Here is a 21,499-nt window from a genome sequence, read left to right as displayed (position 1 = left end):
CACATGACAAACTTCCAGTATAATATACTGGACAAAATTTTACTAAATTTAATAAACAAAAAACATAATAAAAAATCACACAGTATAAAAAATTGGGAAACAAGCCTTCAAAATATAGATTTTCCGTATAAAATACTACACCATATTTAATAAGAACTGGAGAAATTACACAACGATTACAACATTACAACATAAAACTAATAACAGAGTGATAAAATTACCAGAAATAAGACAAACTAATGAATAGAGAAAAAATCGTAAAAGTTAAAATACAACAAATATTTAAACCCTAACGGTACGGAAATCAAACTTAAACCTAAAGAACCAACAATAAAAACGAAAATTCAAACACATTATCGTAAAAACAAAACTCACTCATATAATTTTGAAGAAAATTGGACCTAACCCAGACAAGATTCGAAGAAAAGTGCTCTCTCAAGAAAGCGAAATTCGTACACTACTGTAAAAACAAAGAAAAGCGATAAAAAGTAACTAAACAGTATGTTAAAAAGATCAAGGGTAATTGTGTCATTTACCAATATATTTTAACTTAAAATGGCTAGAAAAAAGCTAGAATGAAACTAACGGCTAGAATTGTGCCATGCCATTTTTGACGGAAAAAAGCTGATGGCCCATTTATTGAGGATTCTCTGAAGCTCTATAGAGAACTCTCAAAAATGAAACTAATGGAAGCACAAAGGAATCAATATCGATTTGGAAGATGATAACGATCGTCATGCTCTGAAACGAAAGTATTCAACGCCAAATAATAAATCTTTCAGGGTAATTTCTCCCTTAAATGTGAAATATTGGAACTTACCGTGAAAATTAAGGAATTGAAGTTCGTTCATGGGGATAATCGGTGTTTGTGTGTATAATGTTTATTGCCTATCAGCGAAAACCTCTTCAATGCATATATTTGCGGCTTTGAATTGTTTGATTAATTTGTAGCATTTACGTTGTTTGTTTCTCAGTTTTCAGGCTAATCGCGTAGGCAAGTGCAACCTGAATTTATTTTACAGCTGTATGCTGATGTCCAGCGATTATGTAGTTATTTTACCTCTAATATCTGATATTTGTCTCCTTATTTGTGTAGTTAGTATGTAGGATCATAGAGTAGACTGTCAATCTTCTTAAGTGCTCCCTAATCTCTTTAGAAAGGGGCGTGTTGCATCAAAACGAAACTACTGTATGTGCGACCTTTTCTTTCTTTGATAACCGTAGTGTCCTGGCCAGCTTGCGCGCACCTCGGCTAATTCTACGGGATACCTGCTACCTCTCACCAGCAACAGGTATTAGGTAACTCTGTTCACCAAACTTGAACAAACGGTAAGAAATCACCTATGTTTTTTTATCTCCGCTGGAATTTGAACCTCATGGCTCTCAACCCACTTCATTAACCACTAGGTCATACCATAGGATGCGTATGTGCGACTTGGAGATGATTGAAACAAGATTCACGTGTTTGGGTCAAATATTTGTTTGCAAATATACGGTGGTGCTACCAAAAGGAAATACATATATTATTAGCATGATATGTCCATGTAAATACACGCTATACTCTCACAGATATTAAGAGGTAGCACCATCATGCTTTAGGCTACCAGTTCCTTATTATATTCTCATTAAATATTTTGTACGTTCTGACTTATAAGTGCCTGATATTCCAAGCATTCTCTACTATAGGTGTTTTGATAAAACATATGACTCAGATCTGAAACGTTGCTTTCCGAATCTTAGACTGTTGGAGGTTTCACTATATGTCCTGTTGTGTACTGAAATCTAGTCGATATTGGACTGACTTCAAAAGCACTATAAAAGCATAGCTGTGCACCTTGGTAGACAAACGATTACATTCTGAGAAATACAAACTAGGTCAAGTATCTTCTGGTTTCTTCAGTTCTATCCCTTTTTCTCCTGGAGCTGGTATGTTTCTTTCCAGATTTGTTTTTATTGGGAACGTTTTGTTATTGAAACGTCCCTCCTCTCCTCTTTGTTGATAAAAATTTTGTGTGATCTGGATAGAGGACTGCTATGTGGTTTTGGCAGTTTTCTTGGAAATATATATTGCTAGATGATTCTATAGATACCAAGAGTAATTAAGTCATATATTGTGCATTTGTGCAATAAAACCAGGTAAATAGTTGGAAATCATAAAGTAGCTAAACATATAGTGGATTAGTAGTGTTTTTTCATCAGCAATCATTGTATTCTTTGGTACATCAGAGGGATGTTCAACTATTACTGAGTTGGTCTTACAGTTCTGTTCTTGAGAAAGAATGGGCGTCATCTGTATTGTCTTGAATGATGCATAACATTTGGTCGTGTAATTTTACATCTTTTGACATTCCATGTGCATTCCCTCCCTCCCTCTCTCTGTTTGCTTTTCCTGCTTTCATTTCTTTGGAATTCATGTACAAACTTCTGCCTAGGGCAGCGTTTTGTTTATGCCTCCGTGTTTTGTTTTGCAATTTAATATGGCATACCACATTTAGAGTCTGCACAAGCGAACGAGTCACGATGGAATTAGCAGACAGAATGATTGGGCTGCTTTTGACAGTGACTAGTTTGTCTATTTTCACATATTATACCTTCTGGGTCATCATTCTGGTCAGTTCTTCTCTCTTGCCCTGATGTAGTGACTTTTTGTGACCTACGTTAATATATGGGGTTGATAAATGCTATTTTTGTCTTTCAGCCACTGGTTGATACTGATCATTTTGTGCATAAATATTTTCTACCTCAAGAGTATGCGATTCTTATTCCCGTATTTGCTGGAATGGCACTCATCTGCTTGCTGAGCATGTTTATCGGATATGTGATGCTCAAGTCCAAAAAGAAGGCGGCATGATACAGCTATGCTAAGCCTGCTGCTAGCTGTTTGAATTATATGATAGTTCATAATTTTGCTCAACTCTTTCCCGCTTGAACAGCTCGTGTCACATAAATTTTTCTCTATTCATGTGTTTACTATGATCTGAAAATCCTAGATGCCTTTCAGCCTTCAAGTAGTGAAAACATATACACAACAAGCTCTATTTTGTGTTTGTAGTTTATTTAGGAACGTCTGTTGTCTTTAGATAGAAAAGGGAAAAGGCCCCTGTCATTAGCATGTATCTTGATAATTATTAGAGGTCGATGTTGTTGGATTTTTATCTAATTAGATAAGAGGTGTGAATGGGAAATGGAGGGAAAGAAAAGTTTGAAGTTGTTTCCTTTACTAATGTACTTTGTCCCTCATCGGAAAAAGGAAAGAAAATCTTTGTGCTTATATAGAGAAGCACATCTTCTAACTCTTAAAGAGTTAAGAAGAAGTGGTGCCTCGCGCCGTCGCTTGCTCGGCTCGGCTTCGGTCCATTGATTTGATTGATAATTTTTTGGACCAAATTTATTTACCGTTTTCCGTTATATAATTTCTTTTCTAATATTTTTTCGCGGAATTTTAATTTAAAATTTGCGGTTCCCAACGGTCGTTTTGAGTTTAAAATTCGCGACCAGACTTCTGCCGAAATGGTACCTCATATGAACAGGTAGTTTCGCACCTATTTAACCCAGACTGTTTGGCTATAAATTCAGAGGTTTTGCCTTATTTTTTAGCACCGAAAATCTGCAAACTCTCCCCTCATCTTCCACATTATTATAGAAATTGGATTTTCTTATTAAATCTTCTTTTCTTAGATTAAGATATCATCATACCGGTAAGTTTAAGATGCAATGCATTTATTTTCTGATTCCTTCTTTCCGCTCTTTGCTTAGCTACACCGGCTTACAGATGTCCATGTCCTTCATGGATCTAGGAGTTCATACTTTTCAAAGCAAAAACGTAAGCATCGGTGTGGTTTATTGCCGTTTGTTGAGTTCGACGAGGTTCTGTAATTTCCATTGCCGGTATTACAAAATAGTTGTTTCGTTCTATCCTGGGAGGAATTAATCCAACAACCTTGGACATCAATGAGATGATTAAATTCCTTAAGGAAACACAGTTTTCTGTTGGGCTCGGAACATTATTCATTTGATTCTATTTCTGTCTTTTGTTTTTGGTTTCGTTTTATTTTACCGAAATTATATTTTCGAATACAGATACTAACATATGCTTCCTCTTTCGTTGTGTAGTGGGGTATCTTTTTCTACGTTATTCATGATTCTGCAATAAAGTTTACGAACAGAATGAGAGTTGTTGAACAATGATATTTCAAGCAGTGCTACCAATAGTTTGAAACCTGCAAATAGGTTCCCGATCGCTATACAATATTCAAGGTTATCAGTAAATGTTAATTATGGGAGAATGGAGATCACGTACAATTGCCTTTTAAGTTACTTAGTTGTGCAAATATCATTTACAGTTGGTGCATATAATTAAAACTCAATTGTTGTTGAATGCAGGCCAATACTCGTAATCCATAAATTGCAACTTTGTATCTCTCACGTCCAAAAGCAATTGATAGATCTGATTTCTTTGCAAAAAGAGAGATTTTCACTCTCTCTGTTCATTTTATGTACACAGTCCTATGATGAAACTACTTCTCATCTATTCCTAGATGACTACCAAGTTTCAGTTATTCTTCACTGCAAATTGTAAACTGTTAAGTAATCTTAAGGCATCACATTCCAAAAGGACTGCCCTGCTCTATCACACAGACGAGAAAAAGTACCATTCTCCAAAGACTCCAATGGAGGCAACTTATGACTTGTGTAAAACACAAACCCATCTTCTGTGTTTGATTGTTCTTTATTCTTCATGTTTGGCTCGTCCTTTTCACTAGCGGTAGTGGTAGAATTCTTCTCCACAAGCTCACGATACATGGAGGAGCGAAGCAGAAGGCTGAGAGCTGTAGGGGAGGACGACTTGTTGCACGGACTTAAGGGCATTTTTCTTTCAATAGGTTCTTGGCTCTGAGGAATAGGGGACAGAGTTTCTCTAGTTGTGGTAAAATAATTGGAGCTGAAAGGGAATTTAGGATCATTTATCGGGTTAATCATATCGTTAGTGTTCATTTGTATAGCCTGATTTTCTGATCTTATGTCTTGGAATGACATCTGAGAATTGGCACCTGGTTTTAGCCATCTAATATAGGTGCTTAAGTCGAAGTTAGTCACAGCATTAATCCCTCTATATTCAATTGCAGCAATGTCATAAGCTCGAGCTGCTTCCTCTTGAGTACCTACAGAAAAACAAACACAAGATTCGAGTTGGCAGCCTGTTTTAACAGTCTTGATTTGATCAGTGCTCAAAATTATGGGGTGAAAGTACTTACTGTAAGTACCTAAGTAGAGGTATTTGTTACCGAAAACTCTACCTATTCTTGCTTCCCATCTGCCATTGTGATGATGCCTGAAAGTTATATCAGTTCAATATCTTTTGTTACCAATGATGAACAACATATGGTAAAGTTTTATAACAATGGCTTGACTATCAAGGGGAAATGAATTTATTCACCTTGCTACTCCTCTGTATTTAGATACACCCCGGGCGAAACCACTGCTTCTCCTGCATTAGAACGGCAAAAACTCCGGTAAGTTTTGTGGTTTTGATGAAAAGATTGTCTTTATGTAATTGAAAATCAAGTTGAACACATACCTTCTTAAAGAGGCTAAGTACTCCTCCTTAGTCACAGTTTGCATTATTTCAATTTCTTTCTCATAATCAGATATCTGTAGGAAAGAGTTTAAGACAGAATTTTCAATCAAACAAAAAGAATTAAAAGCAAAAGGACTATGAAAATAAAGTATACACAAGTTTTGAGTCAGCTGAGGTAATCATACCGGAAAATTAGTGAAAGTTGATGTACCCCAGTACTTGATTGCAGCCAAATCATATGCTCTTGCTGCAGATTCTTCTTCATCATATGCTCCTGTTCAATTTAAAACACAACATACAAGTAAATTTTCTCTAACCCAAACTTCAATTCTTGAACCAAATATTGGTCTATAGAACCAAGTGCAGTACTCACCAAGATAGACCTGTTTTCCTTTCTTTTTCTGAGTTACATTCCAAGAACTCTTGTCCCACAAATGAGCCTCATAACGCCCCGTCCATCGATGCCTAAAATCCAAGGTAACCAAGAGTCAGTTTCTTAAATCTATATAACTCAAAAGGGGGAAAAAGGACCAGAAAATGTCCTTAACATTTTTAATTTAGTATTACTTGCTAACTCCTCTGAATCTTGAACTTCTCTTCACAGCAGGTGTATGAGCAATATTTTGATCAACTTTAGATGAGTCCATCTTCTGCTTTTCACCTTGTTGGCCAATGTTCTCATTCAGTTCAATTGCAGGGGGAGACCTTCTACGTCTTTTTACACGTTTCGTCGTCTCTGGAATGTCATAATCCACCATGGATATGCTTCTTTTTCCAGGGCTCGCCATCTCAGATTTAACACTAGTATTCAAATCCATTTCTGTTTCAACTTCTAAATAGATATGAACAAGAAAAGCTGAGTACTCTTCTATCTTTGCTTGACGCCTTGACACACAAAATAAAAGTTGCTCTATTCAGTATATATAATGTATGAATCTTTTGTCTTTTGCTTTGTTTTAGTTTTATCTGTCAAAATGCTATATTCGATTTAAGACAAAAGTAACGATGATTTCATGTCAACTTGAGTGTCCATTAGCCAGTCTAGTGCTATCCTGGATACTAATTATAGAATTTATATGCCATAATTTCTTGACTTCAATAGAACATAAAGAGAAAACAAAAAAGTTGTACGACACTTCCAACGTTTTATCTAACACTTACAGCCACTTAATTTTCTTTTACTTTTTTTACCTTTATAATCCTAAAATGATAACTTATAGACATAACGTGTCATGTTCATATATTTAATTCCAAATTTAGTGGTTAAAATGAAAATCGGGCTATATCATGCATCTTTCGAGTTTAGACAGATTCAATCATATGGTGTCAAAATTGGACACGATCTGTCTCAAAAGTTATTCCAAATACAATTTCAACAAATTTATTAGGCAATTAAAACTATCAAGAAAAGACAGATATATTGCTGTCAAAAGAATAAATTTGAATGCTGTGATTCACACTGGACAATGATCATCGATTCTCATGAGAGCAGACAAGTAAATGATAATACAAGAGAAGTCAAAGTAAGTTACCTCTTCCTTGTCTTTAGATATCAAAATCATCTTAAATGCACTATTACTGGTTTTTCGTTTTCTATGATAATCCAAGCAGAAACGTTGTCTTCTTCCATTTTGGACAAAATAGGGAAGTATGTTGTTTCCCCTTTGTAGTTTAGCTGTTTTCTTGGATTCTTCGTCATTGCGAAGGTCATTTCTTAGGCTTTTATTTTGTATGGCAGATTCTTTTTTGGCTTTGAGCTGTCTCTCTGTTGTGAGAATTGCTGAATGGAGTTGTCTGATGGAAGTTGATAATCGTAAGTTTCTATGGAACGGATCTCATTTGATACTAATATTTTTCTAATTAATGATTTATGTTGTTGACATGATAATTGCGAAATGTTTGGATTATTGGATCTTTTTCATCATTTTTTTATAGGTCAAAATGTGTGACGTTTATAGTTTTTCTTTACGAGTTCTGTATGGGTCAAAATCTTGCTGAGGAAGTTGGGCGTGGACAGAATGTAAAGTGAAAAACTGTGTCCCGAGTCGGGCAGATGAGACGAGGTCGACCAAAGCTTAATAACAAGCAGTCGCAGAGCGAGTCGTAGTAGTCGAGGTCGAATAGCGAAAGATAGGAATAGCGGCTAGTATAGTCTTGGGACTAGTGACATGAATATTCTTCTGGATATTCCCTTTGTTGTACTTTTTAGGATTTTTAGAGAATATCTCATATAAAGAAAAAGGGAGAGAGAAGAAAAAGGACACGTGAGATTGAATCTGAGAACACTATTGTAAGAAGTTGACTATAGAGAGAATATACAAAGTTCACCTTTCCATAGTAATTGATTTCATCGATTATTCTTCCTTTTCACTCACATGATCCAAGAAAGCATTATGTATATTCTTGTTCACTGCCATATCTCGTTGTGAGACGGAAAAATCTTCCACATTATTTGATATTTGGGTGAAGTGTTCTTCCTATTTACATTTATTGTCATTTCTCATATTTATTGCTCATTATTCACTCTTCATTTACCCCCTAAAGTGTGCATTTAATGACTGAATATATGGGTATAACCATTTGATAAATAGCCTCGCTCGAATTCTAATCTCGGATCTAGAACTTATTATATTTAACTAGCATTTACCTATCTTCATTCACTTAATTAGTTTAACAAAAATGTTTAAGATTTTTTGGTCAAACAATTTGGCGTCGTCTGTGGGGATTTTCTAGTTAAAAGTTTTAATTTTCTCTAGATCTAAAAAAAACACAAAAAACTTTGCACAGTCCTGTTTTTCGTTGTTTGCACAGATCTGACATGGCAGGCAATGGGGAAGAAAAAAGAAAGGCAATAACCGATCTCACCTCTAATCTCCTAAACACTATCGGCGAAGCTCACGGAGAGGACGAGGAGAACGTGACACCAAGTGCCTCACCCAGGCGAAGTGATTCACACCTCTCCCCTCATGGCAGCGTTACCGCTTCTTATGGAAAAGGAGCCTCTACGTCCACTGCGGAAGAAGCACCACCATCGGCAAAAAGCTACTAGAAGCATGGCTAACGAATACACTGAACAACATACTAGATAAACTCACTCAGAGGGCGAGCAGAGGGAGTGTGTGAGTCGACATCGCTACGACAACCAATGAGCAGCACACCCAACCTGCCACGACAGGTACTACTCACCCTGTTAATGATGCAGGTAACGATGCCCTCACTGCTATTTTTAGAAAAATGGAAGAGATGGAGAACAAGAACAAGGCACTCCACGACTAAATGAGGGAGCATCAAGAAAGGTAGATAAGATATCGAGCGCCCCAAAACTCCTACCAAAATACGACGCCGGCCGGTTTGTGGAACAACCATATAGCGACGAGGCCACGCCACATGCTATACCAAAAACCTTCAAAATGCCGCCATATTTGAAAACATATGACATCACGACGGATTCGGAGGATCATGTGACCCACTATGTCACTACAGTGAAAGGCAACGACCTTGCAAAAGAACAAGTATCATCCATATTGCTGAAGAAGTTTGGAGAGACCCTAACCGGTGGGGCCCTAACTTGGTACTCGCAGTTACCTGCGCAATCCATAGAAATGTTCGCAGAAATGGCTGACAAGTTCGTCACCACCCATGCGGGGGCCAAGAAAGCAGACTCAAGGGTGAACGACATATTCGCCATCAAGCAATCTCTTGGCGAAGGACTCAGGGACTTCCTCACCCAATTCAACCGTGTAAGAATGATCCTTCCAAATGTATCCGAAGGGATGGCGGTGACCACTTTTCAGAATGGGCTGAGCAGAAGTGGGTCGAGGGCGACCAAAAAATTGCTGAGCCGACTCATGAAATACCCTCCAACCACTTGGGATGAGATACACAATGCCTACTATGCCGAGGTAAGAGCCGACGGGGGTGATCTCAACGGGCCTACTCAACACCTGACCTTGGTCCAAATGGAGTCTAGGAAAAACCGAAGAAACGACAACAGGAGAGATCTAGCAAGGTCATGGCCTATTCGAGAAAGACATCAGCCTTACGTCAGCGGCACCCTTATGCCACCTCCATGTCACGATGAAGGTTCATCCAGACCGCGAACGGGAACCACCGAAATGAAAGAGGTATGCCCCCTTGTTATCAGCTCACAATTTTTGTGCTTCCCCCTCAGAAATAGTTTACGCATTGGAGAAGCTCGGCCCAAAGGTAAAATGGCCGCAGAAAATGAAGTCCGACCCGAGCACCAGAAAATCAAACACCCTCTGTGAATTCCATCAAAAACGAGGTCACAAGACCAAAGACTGTATCGCCCTCAGACAAGAGGTCATGAACATGCTTCACCAAAGGCACCTAAAAGAGTTTATGAGCGATCAGGGAAGGGCCAACTTCGCACAGGGGCGGGAACAACATCAGGGGCCGCTCAAACCACCTTCCCTAGTTCGAACCATTCAAATGATCATTGGGGGAGGCGACGATGCATCTTTCAACAACATGAAATTCACCACCACTCACAAGCTCAAGCGGTCGATCACCCATGAACGGTATGACGAACTCGAAGAAAGTATCATCTTCGATAAGTCGGATACCTACGATTTGGTTTTCCCTCACTATGATGCCCTTGTCATTACTTTACGTGTTTTTGATACTGATATAAGACGTATCATGGTCGATGATGGAACTGGCGCGTGTATCATCCACCCTCGAGTTCTCACCCAAATGAAACACGAAGACAAGATAGTGTCACGTTGCATCATGCTAACAGGTTTTAACAATGCAATTGAGCGAACATCTGGAGAAATCACACTGCCCGTCCTGGCCAGCGGTGTCACTATGGAGAACACATTCCACATCATGGACCAGGATACAGCGTACAACGCCATCATAGGCAGACCATGGATACACGTCATGAAAGTCGTCCCTTCCAGTCTGTACCAAGTCATTAAATTTCCCACCCCCGGGGAGTATTCATCATCTGGGGAGAGCAACGCATAGCCCGAGAGTGCTACCGCATCGCCCAAGATTGCACATACACCCAATAGTTGAAAGGAAAGTCGAGTAAGCATAGCAATTAACGAAGACGGGATCGGATGGCGAGGAAATGAAAGACGTCATCTGCGATCCAAAAATCATAGAAGCCACGATGTCAACCGTAGAGGACCTCAACCCCGTCCAACTAGATAACGACAACCCCAGCAAGAAAGCTTTTATCGGCCATTAACTCCAAAATCCAGGTAAATTTCATCAATTCTTAAAGAACAACATGGACCTGCTCGCTTTTCCCCATGCAGACATGCCAGGTATCCCAAAGGAAATAGCAACTCACAAGTTGAACATCGACCCGTTTTACCCCCAATAAGACATATCATATGAAAGTTCAACTCGGCAATAAACGATGCAGTTCGTGAAGAGGTCGAGAAATTACTAGTAAACGGTTCTATCATATAATCGAAGTACCCTCAGTGGGTCACCAATGTACTCATGGTGAAAAAGAAGAACAGTAAGTGGAGAATGTGCGTGAACTTCATAGACCTGAACAAAGTCTGTCCAAAAGAGTCATTCTCGCTACCACATTGACCAACTCATTGACGCCACAGCCGGGCACAAACTGCTGAGTTTCTTGTACACCTACTCCGGCTACAACCAAATTCTCATGGAGGAGGAGGACCAGGAAAAAACCACCTTTATCACCCACCAGGGGACGTACTGCTACAGAGTAATGCCGTTTGGGTTAAAAAATATGGGGGGAAATGTACCAGAGGCTGGTGACCAAAATGTTCAAAGAACAGCTCGTCAAAACCATGGAAGTATATATTGACGACATGTTGGTCAAGTCAAAGAGAAAGGAAGACCATATCGACCACTTGAGAGACATCTTCGACATACTCAGAAAGTACAACATGAAATTAAACCCCGAGAAATGTGCCTTCGGCATGACGTCTGGGAAGTTCCTCACCTTCTTGGTATCACAACGAGGCATCGAGGTCAATCCTGACCAAATCAAGGCCATAGAAGGAATCCCAGAAAATCTAACCAGCAAAAAACAGGTGCAAAAACTGACCGGCCGAATAGCTGCCTTGTCAAGATTCATATTGAGGTCCTCCAATAGGTGCCACAAATTTTTTGGCGTACTAAAAAAGGACAATGGAACTCCGAATGCATCAACGCCTTGAAAGAACTAAAGGCAGAACCTAGAGAACGCCTTCTTGTTTACTTGGTCGTGTCCGATGTCGCAGTAAGTGAAGTCCTGGTACGAGAAAATAAAGGTACGCAATCTCCGATTTATTACATTAGCAAAACTTTGATCGACGCTGAAACGAGGTATCTCTACCTCGAAAAGTTAGCTCTAGCCCTGGTCGTCGCTTTACGGAAGCTTAGACTTTATTTATAGTGCCACCCCATCTCGGTGGTCACGACTTTTCCTCTAAGGAGTGTCTTACACAAACCCGAATTATCGGGTAGATTGGCCAAGTGGGCCATAGATATGAGCAATCACGATATAACCTATCAGCCGTGAACAGTGATAAAGTAGCAAGTTCTAGCCGACTTCTTCGCTGACTTCAGTGCGAAGATAATGTCCGAAGTCGAGAAGGAAACCGCCATTACTTCCACCGAAGTACGCGACCTGTGGGTCCTGTACACCGATGGCGCTTCTAATGCATCTGGATTTGGACTGGGACTTGTGCTCGAGGTCCCAATAGGAGAAGAGGTTCGCCAATCCATACGATTCCTTGATATGACTAACAACGAGGCCGAGTATGAGGCCATGATTGCAGGGTTGAAACTAGCACTCAAATACGGAGCACGGCGAATCATCCTTCGATGCGACTCGCAACTCGTCGTCAATCAGTTTACAGGGGTTTTCCAAATTAAGGAGCAACAATTACAGAAATATCAAACCGAGATTTGCAAACTATTACCCGAGTTCGACAAATGCCAGCTCGATTAAATACCTCGAGCGCAGAACATCGAAGAGGATGGCCTCGCTAAAGTGGCAGCGGCCACTAAAAGCATAACCGGAAAGGGGAACGTGGTCACTCTCCTCCATTCATTGCTATACCAAACCGAGGTACGTTCTATAAACTTGACTTGGTACTGGCACAATCATATTATCTCATACTTGCACGACGGAGTGCTCCCGCCTGATAAAAAAGAAGCCAAGAAGCTTCAAATGCATGCGGCCAGGTACAGTGTCATCAATACCGACTTGTACAAAAGAACATTTGGCGTCCCTATAGAAAAGTGCTTAGGGTAAAATCAAACACGGCACATCCTCGAGGAAGAACGTGAGGGCCACTGCGGAGCTCACACCGCTAACCAAGCTCTCGTCAAATGCCTCATACGGGCGAGCTACTATTGGCTCACGATGAAGAAGGAAGCCACCGATTTCGTCAAAAGGTGTGAGCAATGCCCAAGATACGCCTCCATGATTCACCAAGCCGGCGAACACCTTCATTTAGTCACTTCGCCATGGCCATTCATCAAGTGGGGAATGGACATCGTCGGACCTCTCCCGGCGGGACGAGGTAATGTACGATTCCTTTTAGTTTTAACTGACTATTTCTCCAAATGGGTAGAAGCAGGTGCATTCGCCCAAATACGCGAACAAGAAGTAATCATGTTCATATGGAGGAACGTCATATGGCGCTTCGGCATCACCAAAGAAATCAGCTGCGACAACGGTCCCCAGTTCACTGGAAAAAAAGACCGTCGAGTTCTTCAAACAATGGAACATCAAGAGAATACTCTCTACGCCATATCACCTCGTAGGCAACGGTCAGGCAGAGTCCTCCAACAAAATAATATTGAATATCATGAAAAAGATACTCGAAAATGCCAAGGGACTGTAGCCGGAAATTCTACCAGAAGTGTTATGGGCATATCGCACCTCGCCAAAGACAAGCACATGGGAAACGTCATACTCACTAGTATATGGAACTGATGCAATGATACCAGTCGAGATTGAGGAGCCCAGCTTGAGATACTCAAATGAAAGCGGGCAAAGCAACGACGAGAACAGAAGGAAAGACCTCGATGAAGCCGAAGAGCGAAGAGACATGGCCTACATAAGAATGATAGCTCAAAAACAACAGGTAGAGCGGTACTACAACAAAAAGCCAAAATCAGGCCACTCAAAGTTGGGGATTACGTACTCAAAGCCAAAACACAAGCAAACAAAGATCCACGAGAAGGAAAACTGGGAACCAATTGGGATGCCCATATAAAATCATGGCGGTAGAAAGCAAATGGACATTCCAACTAGAAACAATGGAAGGCAAACTACTACCAAACAATTAGAACGTCGCCCACCTCAAATACTTCAACTTCTAAGGATAGACGTCTCCCGAGTCGTACTCTTTTTTCCCTTACCCCAGTTTTGTCCCAGCTGGGTTTTCTGGGGGGAAGTTTTTAACGAGGCGACAAAGAGAGTGTCTGAGAGTTTTTAGTATAAGTTCATTGCTCGACCTATCAACTACATTTCCAAGTCGACTAACGAAGGGACTAGATGGACAGGGACTTCAGAAAAACATGCAAACTTCAACATATGTAAACCTCTCCAACATATGTAAACTTCTCCAATGGATATGTATAAACAAAGCAAAATATGCACGCATGATTTTATCTCCACCAAGCTCATATATTACGCCAAGGCAAATATTCGACTTCGTTCGAATAATTTAAAGAGTCAAACATTCGACCTCGTTCGAATCGACTCACATTCGACCTCGCTTGAATTTATTTACATTCTACCTCGCTCAAATTTATTTACATTCGACCTTGCTCAAATTTATTCACATTCGACTTCGTTCGAATCATTTAAAGAGCCAGACATTCGACCTCATTCAAATCGACTCACATTCAACCACGCTCAAATTTGTTTACATTTGACCTCATTCGAATTTATTTAAATTCGACCTTGCTCGAATTTATTCACATTCGACCTCGTTCGAATCATTTAATGAGTCAGACATTCGACCTTGTTTGAATCAATTCACATTCGACCTCGCTCGAATTTATTCACATTTTACCTCGTTCGAATCATTTAAAGAGTCAGACATTCGACCTCATTCGAATCAACTCACATTTGACCTCGCTCGAATTTATTTACATTCGACCTCGCTTTGTTTACATTCGACCCCGTTCGAATAACTTAAAGGGTCAAAACATTCGACCTCGTTCGAACTAACTCACATTCGACTCCGTTCGAATTCATTAACATTCAACTTCGTTCGAAGTTTATTAACATTCGACCTTGTTCGAATCAACCAGCGTTCGACCTCGCTCAAATTAATCGACATCTGACCTCGGTCATATCAACTAAGTTAAGGACTCTTACAAAGGAAAAAATTGAAGAAAAACAAAAAGAGCCAAAACATAAAGCAAAAAAGACAAGTCATTCCATTTCAAAATAAAGTATCTTACAAAGGGCCAAAAAGACCCCCCCCTAAAAAAAGAAAAGAAAAAACTAAGTACAAGAAAACTACACCGCATCATCATACTGCACCATCTCTGTCTCCACCTTCGCCGCCTAGTCCAGCAGCACCATCTCCACCCTCGCCATCCAAGTACTCGTCTTCATACCAAGCATCTGGCTCAATCTCGCCTATATCCTCCTCGTCATCATTCATTCCAGGCGTGCCAGGGTCATAGCCGCAAGCGGCACGAGCATCCACAAACTCCGTCTCAGAGGCTTTCCCGACTGCCATCAAACCTCTAAATATGTCAAGATGAGCCTCAGAATGGACCCACTTCTTGTACAAGTCTTTTGGGACATTGGGATAAGTGGAAGCATGAGAGGTAGACGACTGGGCCTGCTACTGCGCTTTATCGGCCTTAAGGATAGTTATCTGCTTGTTCAAGTACTGAATGTTTCCTTCCAGTCCGCCAATTTGCTCTTCGATCCTCGCCTCTTTGAGAGCAAAGGTCTGTGTCTCACTAGCACGCTCTGGCCTAAAGACGCTAAGGGTGCCCGCCAATGCTGCCGCCTCTGCCACAGGCCCGTAAAGACGTCACCTAAGCTTGGAGATCGACACACTCGGCCATGACCCCCTTATCACCTCGAGCTCATCATTCTTGGCTCTTAACGTGTCCTCAATCTCACTACACCTGCCAATAATCCTCATAAGCTCATCGTCTTTCTCCTTCAACTCGTCGTCCTTTGCCTTCAACTCCTCATTTTTCTGCCTCAGGTCATCATAGAGGGTTGGAAATAGAGCGTCCTCACCAAGCATACGAACCAGGGCCTTGTGTTTGGTACGGTATTCTTTGTACTTCGACTCCATCTTCTTATAGACCCTCGTCCTCTTCTCCTCCTAACGGGCACTCTCAATCTCCAAGATAATGGTCTGATAAACAGATGAAGAAAATTCAGCAAAAGCAAATAACTTAAAAGGAAAAAATCAAGAAAAAAAAAGAACTTACTCGCAGGGCCATCCCGGAAATGCCTAATGACAGGTCCTCATCCTTCAGCTTCTACAAGGTCCCGTTCTCATGTTCTGCACATAAAGGGGGCCAAAACTAGAACCACGCCCTCCGAGTTGAGTAACAAGTTAAAATCCCCAGGAATGATAATATTTCAAGTAGACCCCTCGGTCCTCACCTCCTCTCGAGTGAATCTCTCCTCAAAAGTCTGCACCTCCTCGGGGTCGATATTAGAACCAGACCCGTCATCTTCCATGAAAATCATTTTTCCTCTAACACCGGCAGACGATGAGCCAACCTCTGCCGCGCCTGGTGTTTCCATTTCCATAGCTACCCCCGTCATCTCCAACAACCTAGCTTCCGCAATAGTCTCCGGTGGGGAAGTAGTCTCTGTGGCGGAAGTGTACGTTGCCTCCATATCTACGGTCATGACTCGTTTAGGTGTAACCACGGCCTCCACTCGTCACCTCTTCAGTGGAACCGCTTCCTTCTCTCCAGTGGAAGATTCATCCACTAAATAAACCACCGGGAAAACTAGGATCTCCACTGACGGGATGACCGTTTGACGATCGGGCTCCCTTAATATCGGAGTTTGGGAAGAAGTATTTCGCACAGACTCGGCCAATACAAACTGCATCCCCGCCGAAGCGACCACTTGACGAAATGCGGGGACGGGAGCCTTCGCCTTCTTAGAAGTTTTCCGACCTAGCATAAAAGGAAAACCATAAAATGACAAAAAGACATGCTCCACGGCGAAAGCGAAATAGTTATAAGGGCAAAACCCGACTTACTAGTCGAGGGCTTGAGCCCAAATCTCTTGTTAAAGGACGCCCAGTCACAGATATTAATGGTGTGAGGTAGAACGCGGGCCACCCAGTCACTGATATCGGCGACCAAAGATGAGGGATGCCTCTCAGCTGCAAAAGAAAAAAAGACGTTACTAGTCACGTATCACGAGGAGAAGAGAAGAATGCACTCCAAATAACAATACTTACGAGCAAAATTCCATTGCTCGGGAAAGTTGCTGGGATTCGCCACCACATGCTCGGTCCTAACAAAGAGGTAATGGGCCCAGAACCAGCGGTTCGTCCTATCGTCCATCCCCGCCACAACCTTTTGGTTCCACGGTGGCGGAGGTGAATCATTGTGCCTCTATGGAAGCTTGGCCCAAAAAGATGTAGAAGATGGCGGATAGAGACTTTGCAGCCGGCGAGCTCCGCAAACTTCGCCAACATAAGGAAAATCTTGTAAAGGTAGGGAGATAGTTGTGCTGGGTAGACGCGGTAGTAATGGAAGAATTCCTCTGCCAATGGCGGAGGAGAAAGAGAATAGCCTATATGGAATGGGTAGGTGTAAAACGCGCAATACCCAGGCCTGTGAACTTGAATCATGTCGTCTCCGGTCGGAACCAAGTCAACATGGGTTGGAATGCCGTACTTGGCTCTAAGGGCGGCAAGGTGCTTCGCTTCCATCTCCGACTTTGCAGACTCCGGTTCAAGGGTGGGTTCCTTAGAGAAGTCAAACCTGGAAGCAGGGTTACGAGGAATAATCTCCTCCACCGTGGGAAAGCTTTCATCCTCTACCACCGCCGATTCTCTACCACCAGAAGGCATTGCCACCGATAACGGAGTAGGGTCGGAAACTATCTCAGCATTGGGAGTTACGGTAGCCATTTTCCGATGGTATGTATATGAGGAGACAGAAAAGAAGGGGTGGCAATGGTAGTAGTTACAGTAAACAAGAACACAAAAAGGAGAAGAGGGAACAAATGTAGGGCTGAAGAAACTAGAAGAGTGCAAAAGTTTCTTTGAGAAACTTCCCCCTCTTTATTTATAGACCTCATGGGCGTTCGAATCGATGCAAGCAACCGCCAGTGACCCTAGAATCGAAACAGCAGGGACTCGAGGAACGAGGCAATGCATCGGGAAGATGCGCAATGATGACGCATGCGTTGCGATGTCATTCTGTATCAACCCTATGACCCACTAATCTCAAAGCAACACGTTAGTGCTTCGGCATCGGATACCCCTACTTGATCACCACGCCCAAAAGCTTCCTCATAAGTCAGCGACTAAAAAGGTCCGCTCATCGGGGTCGACCAAAAGGCAACCCCGACAAGCGGAGGGACTAACTATATAGGTCAAAATCTTGTTGAGGAAGTTGGGCGTGGAAAGAACGTAAAGTGAAAGACTGTCTCCCGAGTTGGGCAGATGAGACGAGGTCGACCAAATCCTAATAACGAGCAGTCGTAGAGCAAGTCGTAGAGGTCGAGGTCGAATAGCGAAAGATAGGAATAACGGCTAGTATAGTCTTGGGACTAGTGACAGGAATATTCTCCTGGATATTCCCCTTGTTGTACTTTTTAGGATTTTTAGAGAATATCTCATATAAAGAAAAAGGGAGAGAGAAGAAAAGGGACACGTGAGATTGAATCTGAGAACACTATTGTAAGAAGTTGACCATTGAGAGAATATACAAAGTTTACCTTTCCACAGTGATTGATTTTATCGATTATTCTTCCTTTTCACTCACACGATCCAAGAATGCATTATCTATATTCTTGTTCACTGCCATATCTCGTTGTTAGATGGAAGAATATTCCACATCATTTGATACTTGGGTGAAGTGTTCTTCGTATTTACATTTATTGCCATTTCTCATATTTATTGCTCATTATTCACTCTTTATTTACTCCCCAAAAATGTGCATTTAATGATTGAATATACGGGTATAACCAGTTGATAAATAGCCTCACTCGAATCCTAATCTTGGATCTAGAACTTATTATATTTAACTAGTATTTATTTATCTTCATTCACTTAATTAGTTTAATAAAAAGGTTTAAGACTTTTTGGTCCAAAAAGTTGGTCTTTTAAATTCTGTCAGTTTAAAAGTTTAGTTTTATTCCAGTATTCTTGGTATACGCCATAAACATGGAGACCATTTTAGGATATCAGTTAAATAAAAGTTGTTTTACGTTTTGCATTGACTGTGTAATAATTTTTTTACGCTATTGGTCTAATTTAATATGTTATAACAAGTAATTTGTAATTCGCTCTAGGTTGCCAATTAATGCTATAATTTGAGTTATATGTAATTGTTTTTTAATGACATAATTATGCAAATATATTTTACACCAACATTACATAAAACTTAAACTCATTAAATAAAGGCTCATGATGCTACTTAGCTATATATACGGTTAATAATTAATATTGAAACCAAGAATATTGCTTCCGACGAAAGTTGAAGTGACCTGAAAATAAGAGCAAACACCCTTTTGTTAAACTATAAGATACTCCCCTAAGATAAAGTAGTGGTTAGTTCTTCTTCTTATTTCATCATGTAAAATTCGACAATATAAGCAACCGTAATGGTAAAATTCTTAATTCTGGGACCCTGGGAGTTTCAAGTCCAGTTACGCCATAAAAATTGCACCGTTTAATATATACCTATTTTTTTAAAAAGTTTTAACTTGTACCCACCTTTTAAACAACTTCAGCCTCCTTTCTCATCCTTCGTTTTCTTAAGATATTTTCAGTACGATATCACAGGTTAACATATGGTCTTCATTGGGAGTTAAATTGATTACGACTTATCAATAACAATGAATCAACTAACATAAGTTGCACGATTTTTTTTTTTTTTTTTTTTTTTTGTATTTTTGATGTAATCTTTTTTTCTTTGAATCAAATGAATTGATATATGGGGTTAAAGTAATAATTTTACTTTATATCACTTAAACTTTATGATTATTTGATTTATTTCCACTGAAGATACCTTTTTCTAATGTAATTACTGATCTGCTCCATAAAAACGTTCAGAAAGAAGAAAAAAAAACGAAGATCCAATATAGTGATTGTATGGGTCAAAAACTATATAAGCTTTTTCAAGAACTTCAGCTTATATAGTGCTGAAGTTTTTACAAATGAACTAAATAACTTCAGCATTTTCTGCTGAAGTTTTTGAAAAAGCTTATCCAGGACAAAAAAAACTTCAGCTTATTTGGTGCTGAAGTTTTTTCATTTGTTTTTACAAATGAACTAAATAATTTCAGCATCTTTTGCTGAAGTTTTTTAAAAAGCTTATCCAGAAGAAAAAAACTTCAGCTTATTTAGTGCTGAAGTTTTTACAAATGAACTAAATAACTTCAGCATCTTTGTTGAAGTTTTTGAAAAAGCTTATCCAGGACAAAAAAACTTCAGCTTATTTAGTACTGAAGTTTTTACAAATGAACTAAATAACTTCAGCATCTTCTGCTGAAGTTTTTGAAAAAATTTATCCAGGACAAAAAAACTTCAGCGTATTGCATTTGCTACTTCAGGCCCGTCTACTAGAATGCTGAAGTTTTGCGTGATTGTCTTTGCTCCTTTAGCCCCGTATGCTGAAGTTATGCGAAAAAGTGGGTACGCTTACAATTTTTTTTGCAAAGCGGGCACAAGTTAAAACATGACCCAAAAAGCGGATATAGATGCAAATGACCCAGTTACGCCTCATTCGAACCCAATGTTAACGATGGCCCATTAGAGACCCAATAAGCTGTTTAAATCTTGGATTTGGCCCATACATTACACACCCTGCCCCGCCCCTAATTGATGAAAGAGTGACAACTGAATGATCTGTACTAAAGAGCTGTGGCTATACAAATTATAGATAATTAGCCCATTGGTCTTAAGAGCATCCTTCAAGCAAGCTCACCTAGTGACCTAAACAGAAACATGTTAAGAACATCAATATCTAAAAAGTATTAAGAATATAAACAATTACACCCAAAATTATTTTCAAGTGCTTTTTGTTTCTTACTTTTTCTGGTAAATAATTGTTGAGCTTAAAATATTCCGAGGAACATGCCAAAGTCGGTAGGTAATTTAATTTAATAACTTAGGAAAAACTACATAGTTATAGCCGCATGCAAAATTAACCGCCGGAAAAATCCATATTTTCGTGTATTAATGTAAAATATACATATAATTTATATTTTTTAAAAATATATTTGACTAGCAAATATAATTGTTTTGGCCATAGACCAAATATGTATCTCGCCCTTTAGTTTAAGGAAATTGGAGAATTGACAAAAAGCACATGGTCTCTCCCTCGGTTTGGGCTGTCCATCAGTTACCAACCTCAAAATTGGGCTGTATGCATTTCTGGACTAATTCCTGGCAAAAAAAGTCCAGCTTCAAGGTTCATTAGAATTCACTAATACATGTTTAACACAATTGCTAGCAGAAGTCAAGTTGCCAGTAAACTAGTAGTAACAAAATTGCATCTTGATGTAATCATTCCCTGTGCTATTTGCAGTTTAATTTTTATATATTTATCGTGTCAAAATTATTACAAAAATTATCTACAGGTGGAGTATGCTGTATGCGGCGACTAGTAACCAAAAAAGTATGATAATTAACATGTTATAACTGTCAAACTATATTTAAACACCTTTAATTAGTTAGTAGTTTTTTTCTTATAGAAAAGAGGAGCGCTGAACTGCAGCACTTTTCGTTA

The 21,499-nt window shown here is 40.0% G+C and overlaps 2 protein-coding genes and 2 long non-coding RNA genes across 6 annotated transcripts; 3 read left to right on the top strand and 1 right to left on the bottom strand.

The window, feature by feature from the left end:
- The first annotated feature begins 597 nt into the window (after positions 1-597).
- Positions 598-2,733, top strand: LOC107819754 (uncharacterized). The gene is made up of 3 exons (XR_012693970.1): positions 598-783; positions 1,687-2,610; positions 2,699-2,733. It is a non-coding gene; the product is annotated as an uncharacterized LOC107819754 (long non-coding RNA).
- A 1,380-nt stretch (positions 2,734-4,113) lies between these two features.
- LOC142162695 (AP2-like ethylene-responsive transcription factor ANT) lies at positions 4,114-7,366 on the bottom strand. 3 transcript variants are annotated; one of them, XM_075219227.1, is made up of 7 exons: positions 6,146-7,366; positions 5,952-6,043; positions 5,764-5,852; positions 5,579-5,652; positions 5,438-5,488; positions 5,256-5,332; positions 4,114-5,162 (listed from the first exon to the last, which is right to left on the bottom strand). In XM_075219227.1, exons 1-7 carry the CDS (start codon positions 6,394-6,396, stop codon positions 4,594-4,596), a joined length of 1,203 nt encoding a protein of 400 aa, XP_075075328.1. In that variant the 5' UTR covers positions 6,397-7,366; the 3' UTR covers positions 4,114-4,593. The 3 variants fall into 3 exon arrangements, with proteins under 3 accessions (XP_075075328.1, XP_075075329.1, XP_075075327.1); XM_075219228.1 differs by having other exon boundaries at positions 5,265-5,332; XM_075219226.1 differs by having other exon boundaries at positions 4,114-5,332.
- Positions 7,254-7,915, top strand: LOC142162696 (uncharacterized). Its single transcript, XR_012693971.1, has 2 exons — positions 7,254-7,391; positions 7,514-7,915. It is a non-coding gene; the product is annotated as an uncharacterized LOC142162696 (long non-coding RNA).
- A 1,073-nt stretch (positions 7,916-8,988) lies between these two features.
- On the top strand, positions 8,989-10,570 carry LOC142163072 (uncharacterized). The gene is made up of 2 exons (XM_075220324.1): positions 8,989-9,661; positions 9,750-10,570. The coding sequence occupies exons 1-2, from the start codon at positions 8,989-8,991 to the stop codon at positions 10,568-10,570; spliced, it is 1,494 nt and encodes a 497-aa protein (XP_075076425.1).
- Positions 10,571-21,499: the final 10,929 nt, after the last annotated feature.

Source organism: Nicotiana tabacum, chromosome 8 (genome assembly GCF_000715075.1).
Source record: "Nicotiana tabacum cultivar K326 chromosome 8, ASM71507v2, whole genome shotgun sequence".
Taxonomy (NCBI): Eukaryota; Viridiplantae; Streptophyta; class Magnoliopsida; order Solanales; family Solanaceae; genus Nicotiana; species Nicotiana tabacum.
This window is presented reverse-complemented; position numbering and strand designations above follow the sequence as displayed.

Excerpts from the sequence above, each read along its gene's own strand:
- LOC142163072 (XM_075220324.1), top strand. The coding sequence starts at position 8,989 with ATGCCGCCATATTTGAAAACATATGACATCACGACGGATTCGGAGGAT. Across the intron at positions 9,662-9,749 it reads ACCTCCATGTCACGATGAAG|AAATAGTTTACGCATTGGAG; the intron begins GTTCATCCAGAC and ends CTTCCCCCTCAG.
- LOC142162695 (XM_075219226.1), bottom strand. The coding sequence starts at position 6,396 with ATGGATTTGAATACTAGTGTTAAATCTGAGATGGCGAGCCCTGGAAAA. Across the intron at positions 6,044-6,145 it reads AGATTCAGAGGAGTTAGCAA|GCATCGATGGACGGGGCGTT; the intron begins GTAATACTAAAT and ends CTTGGATTTTAG. Across the intron at positions 5,333-5,437 it reads AAATACAGAGGAGTAGCAAG|GCATCATCACAATGGCAGAT; the intron begins GTGAATAAATTC and ends TATAACTTTCAG.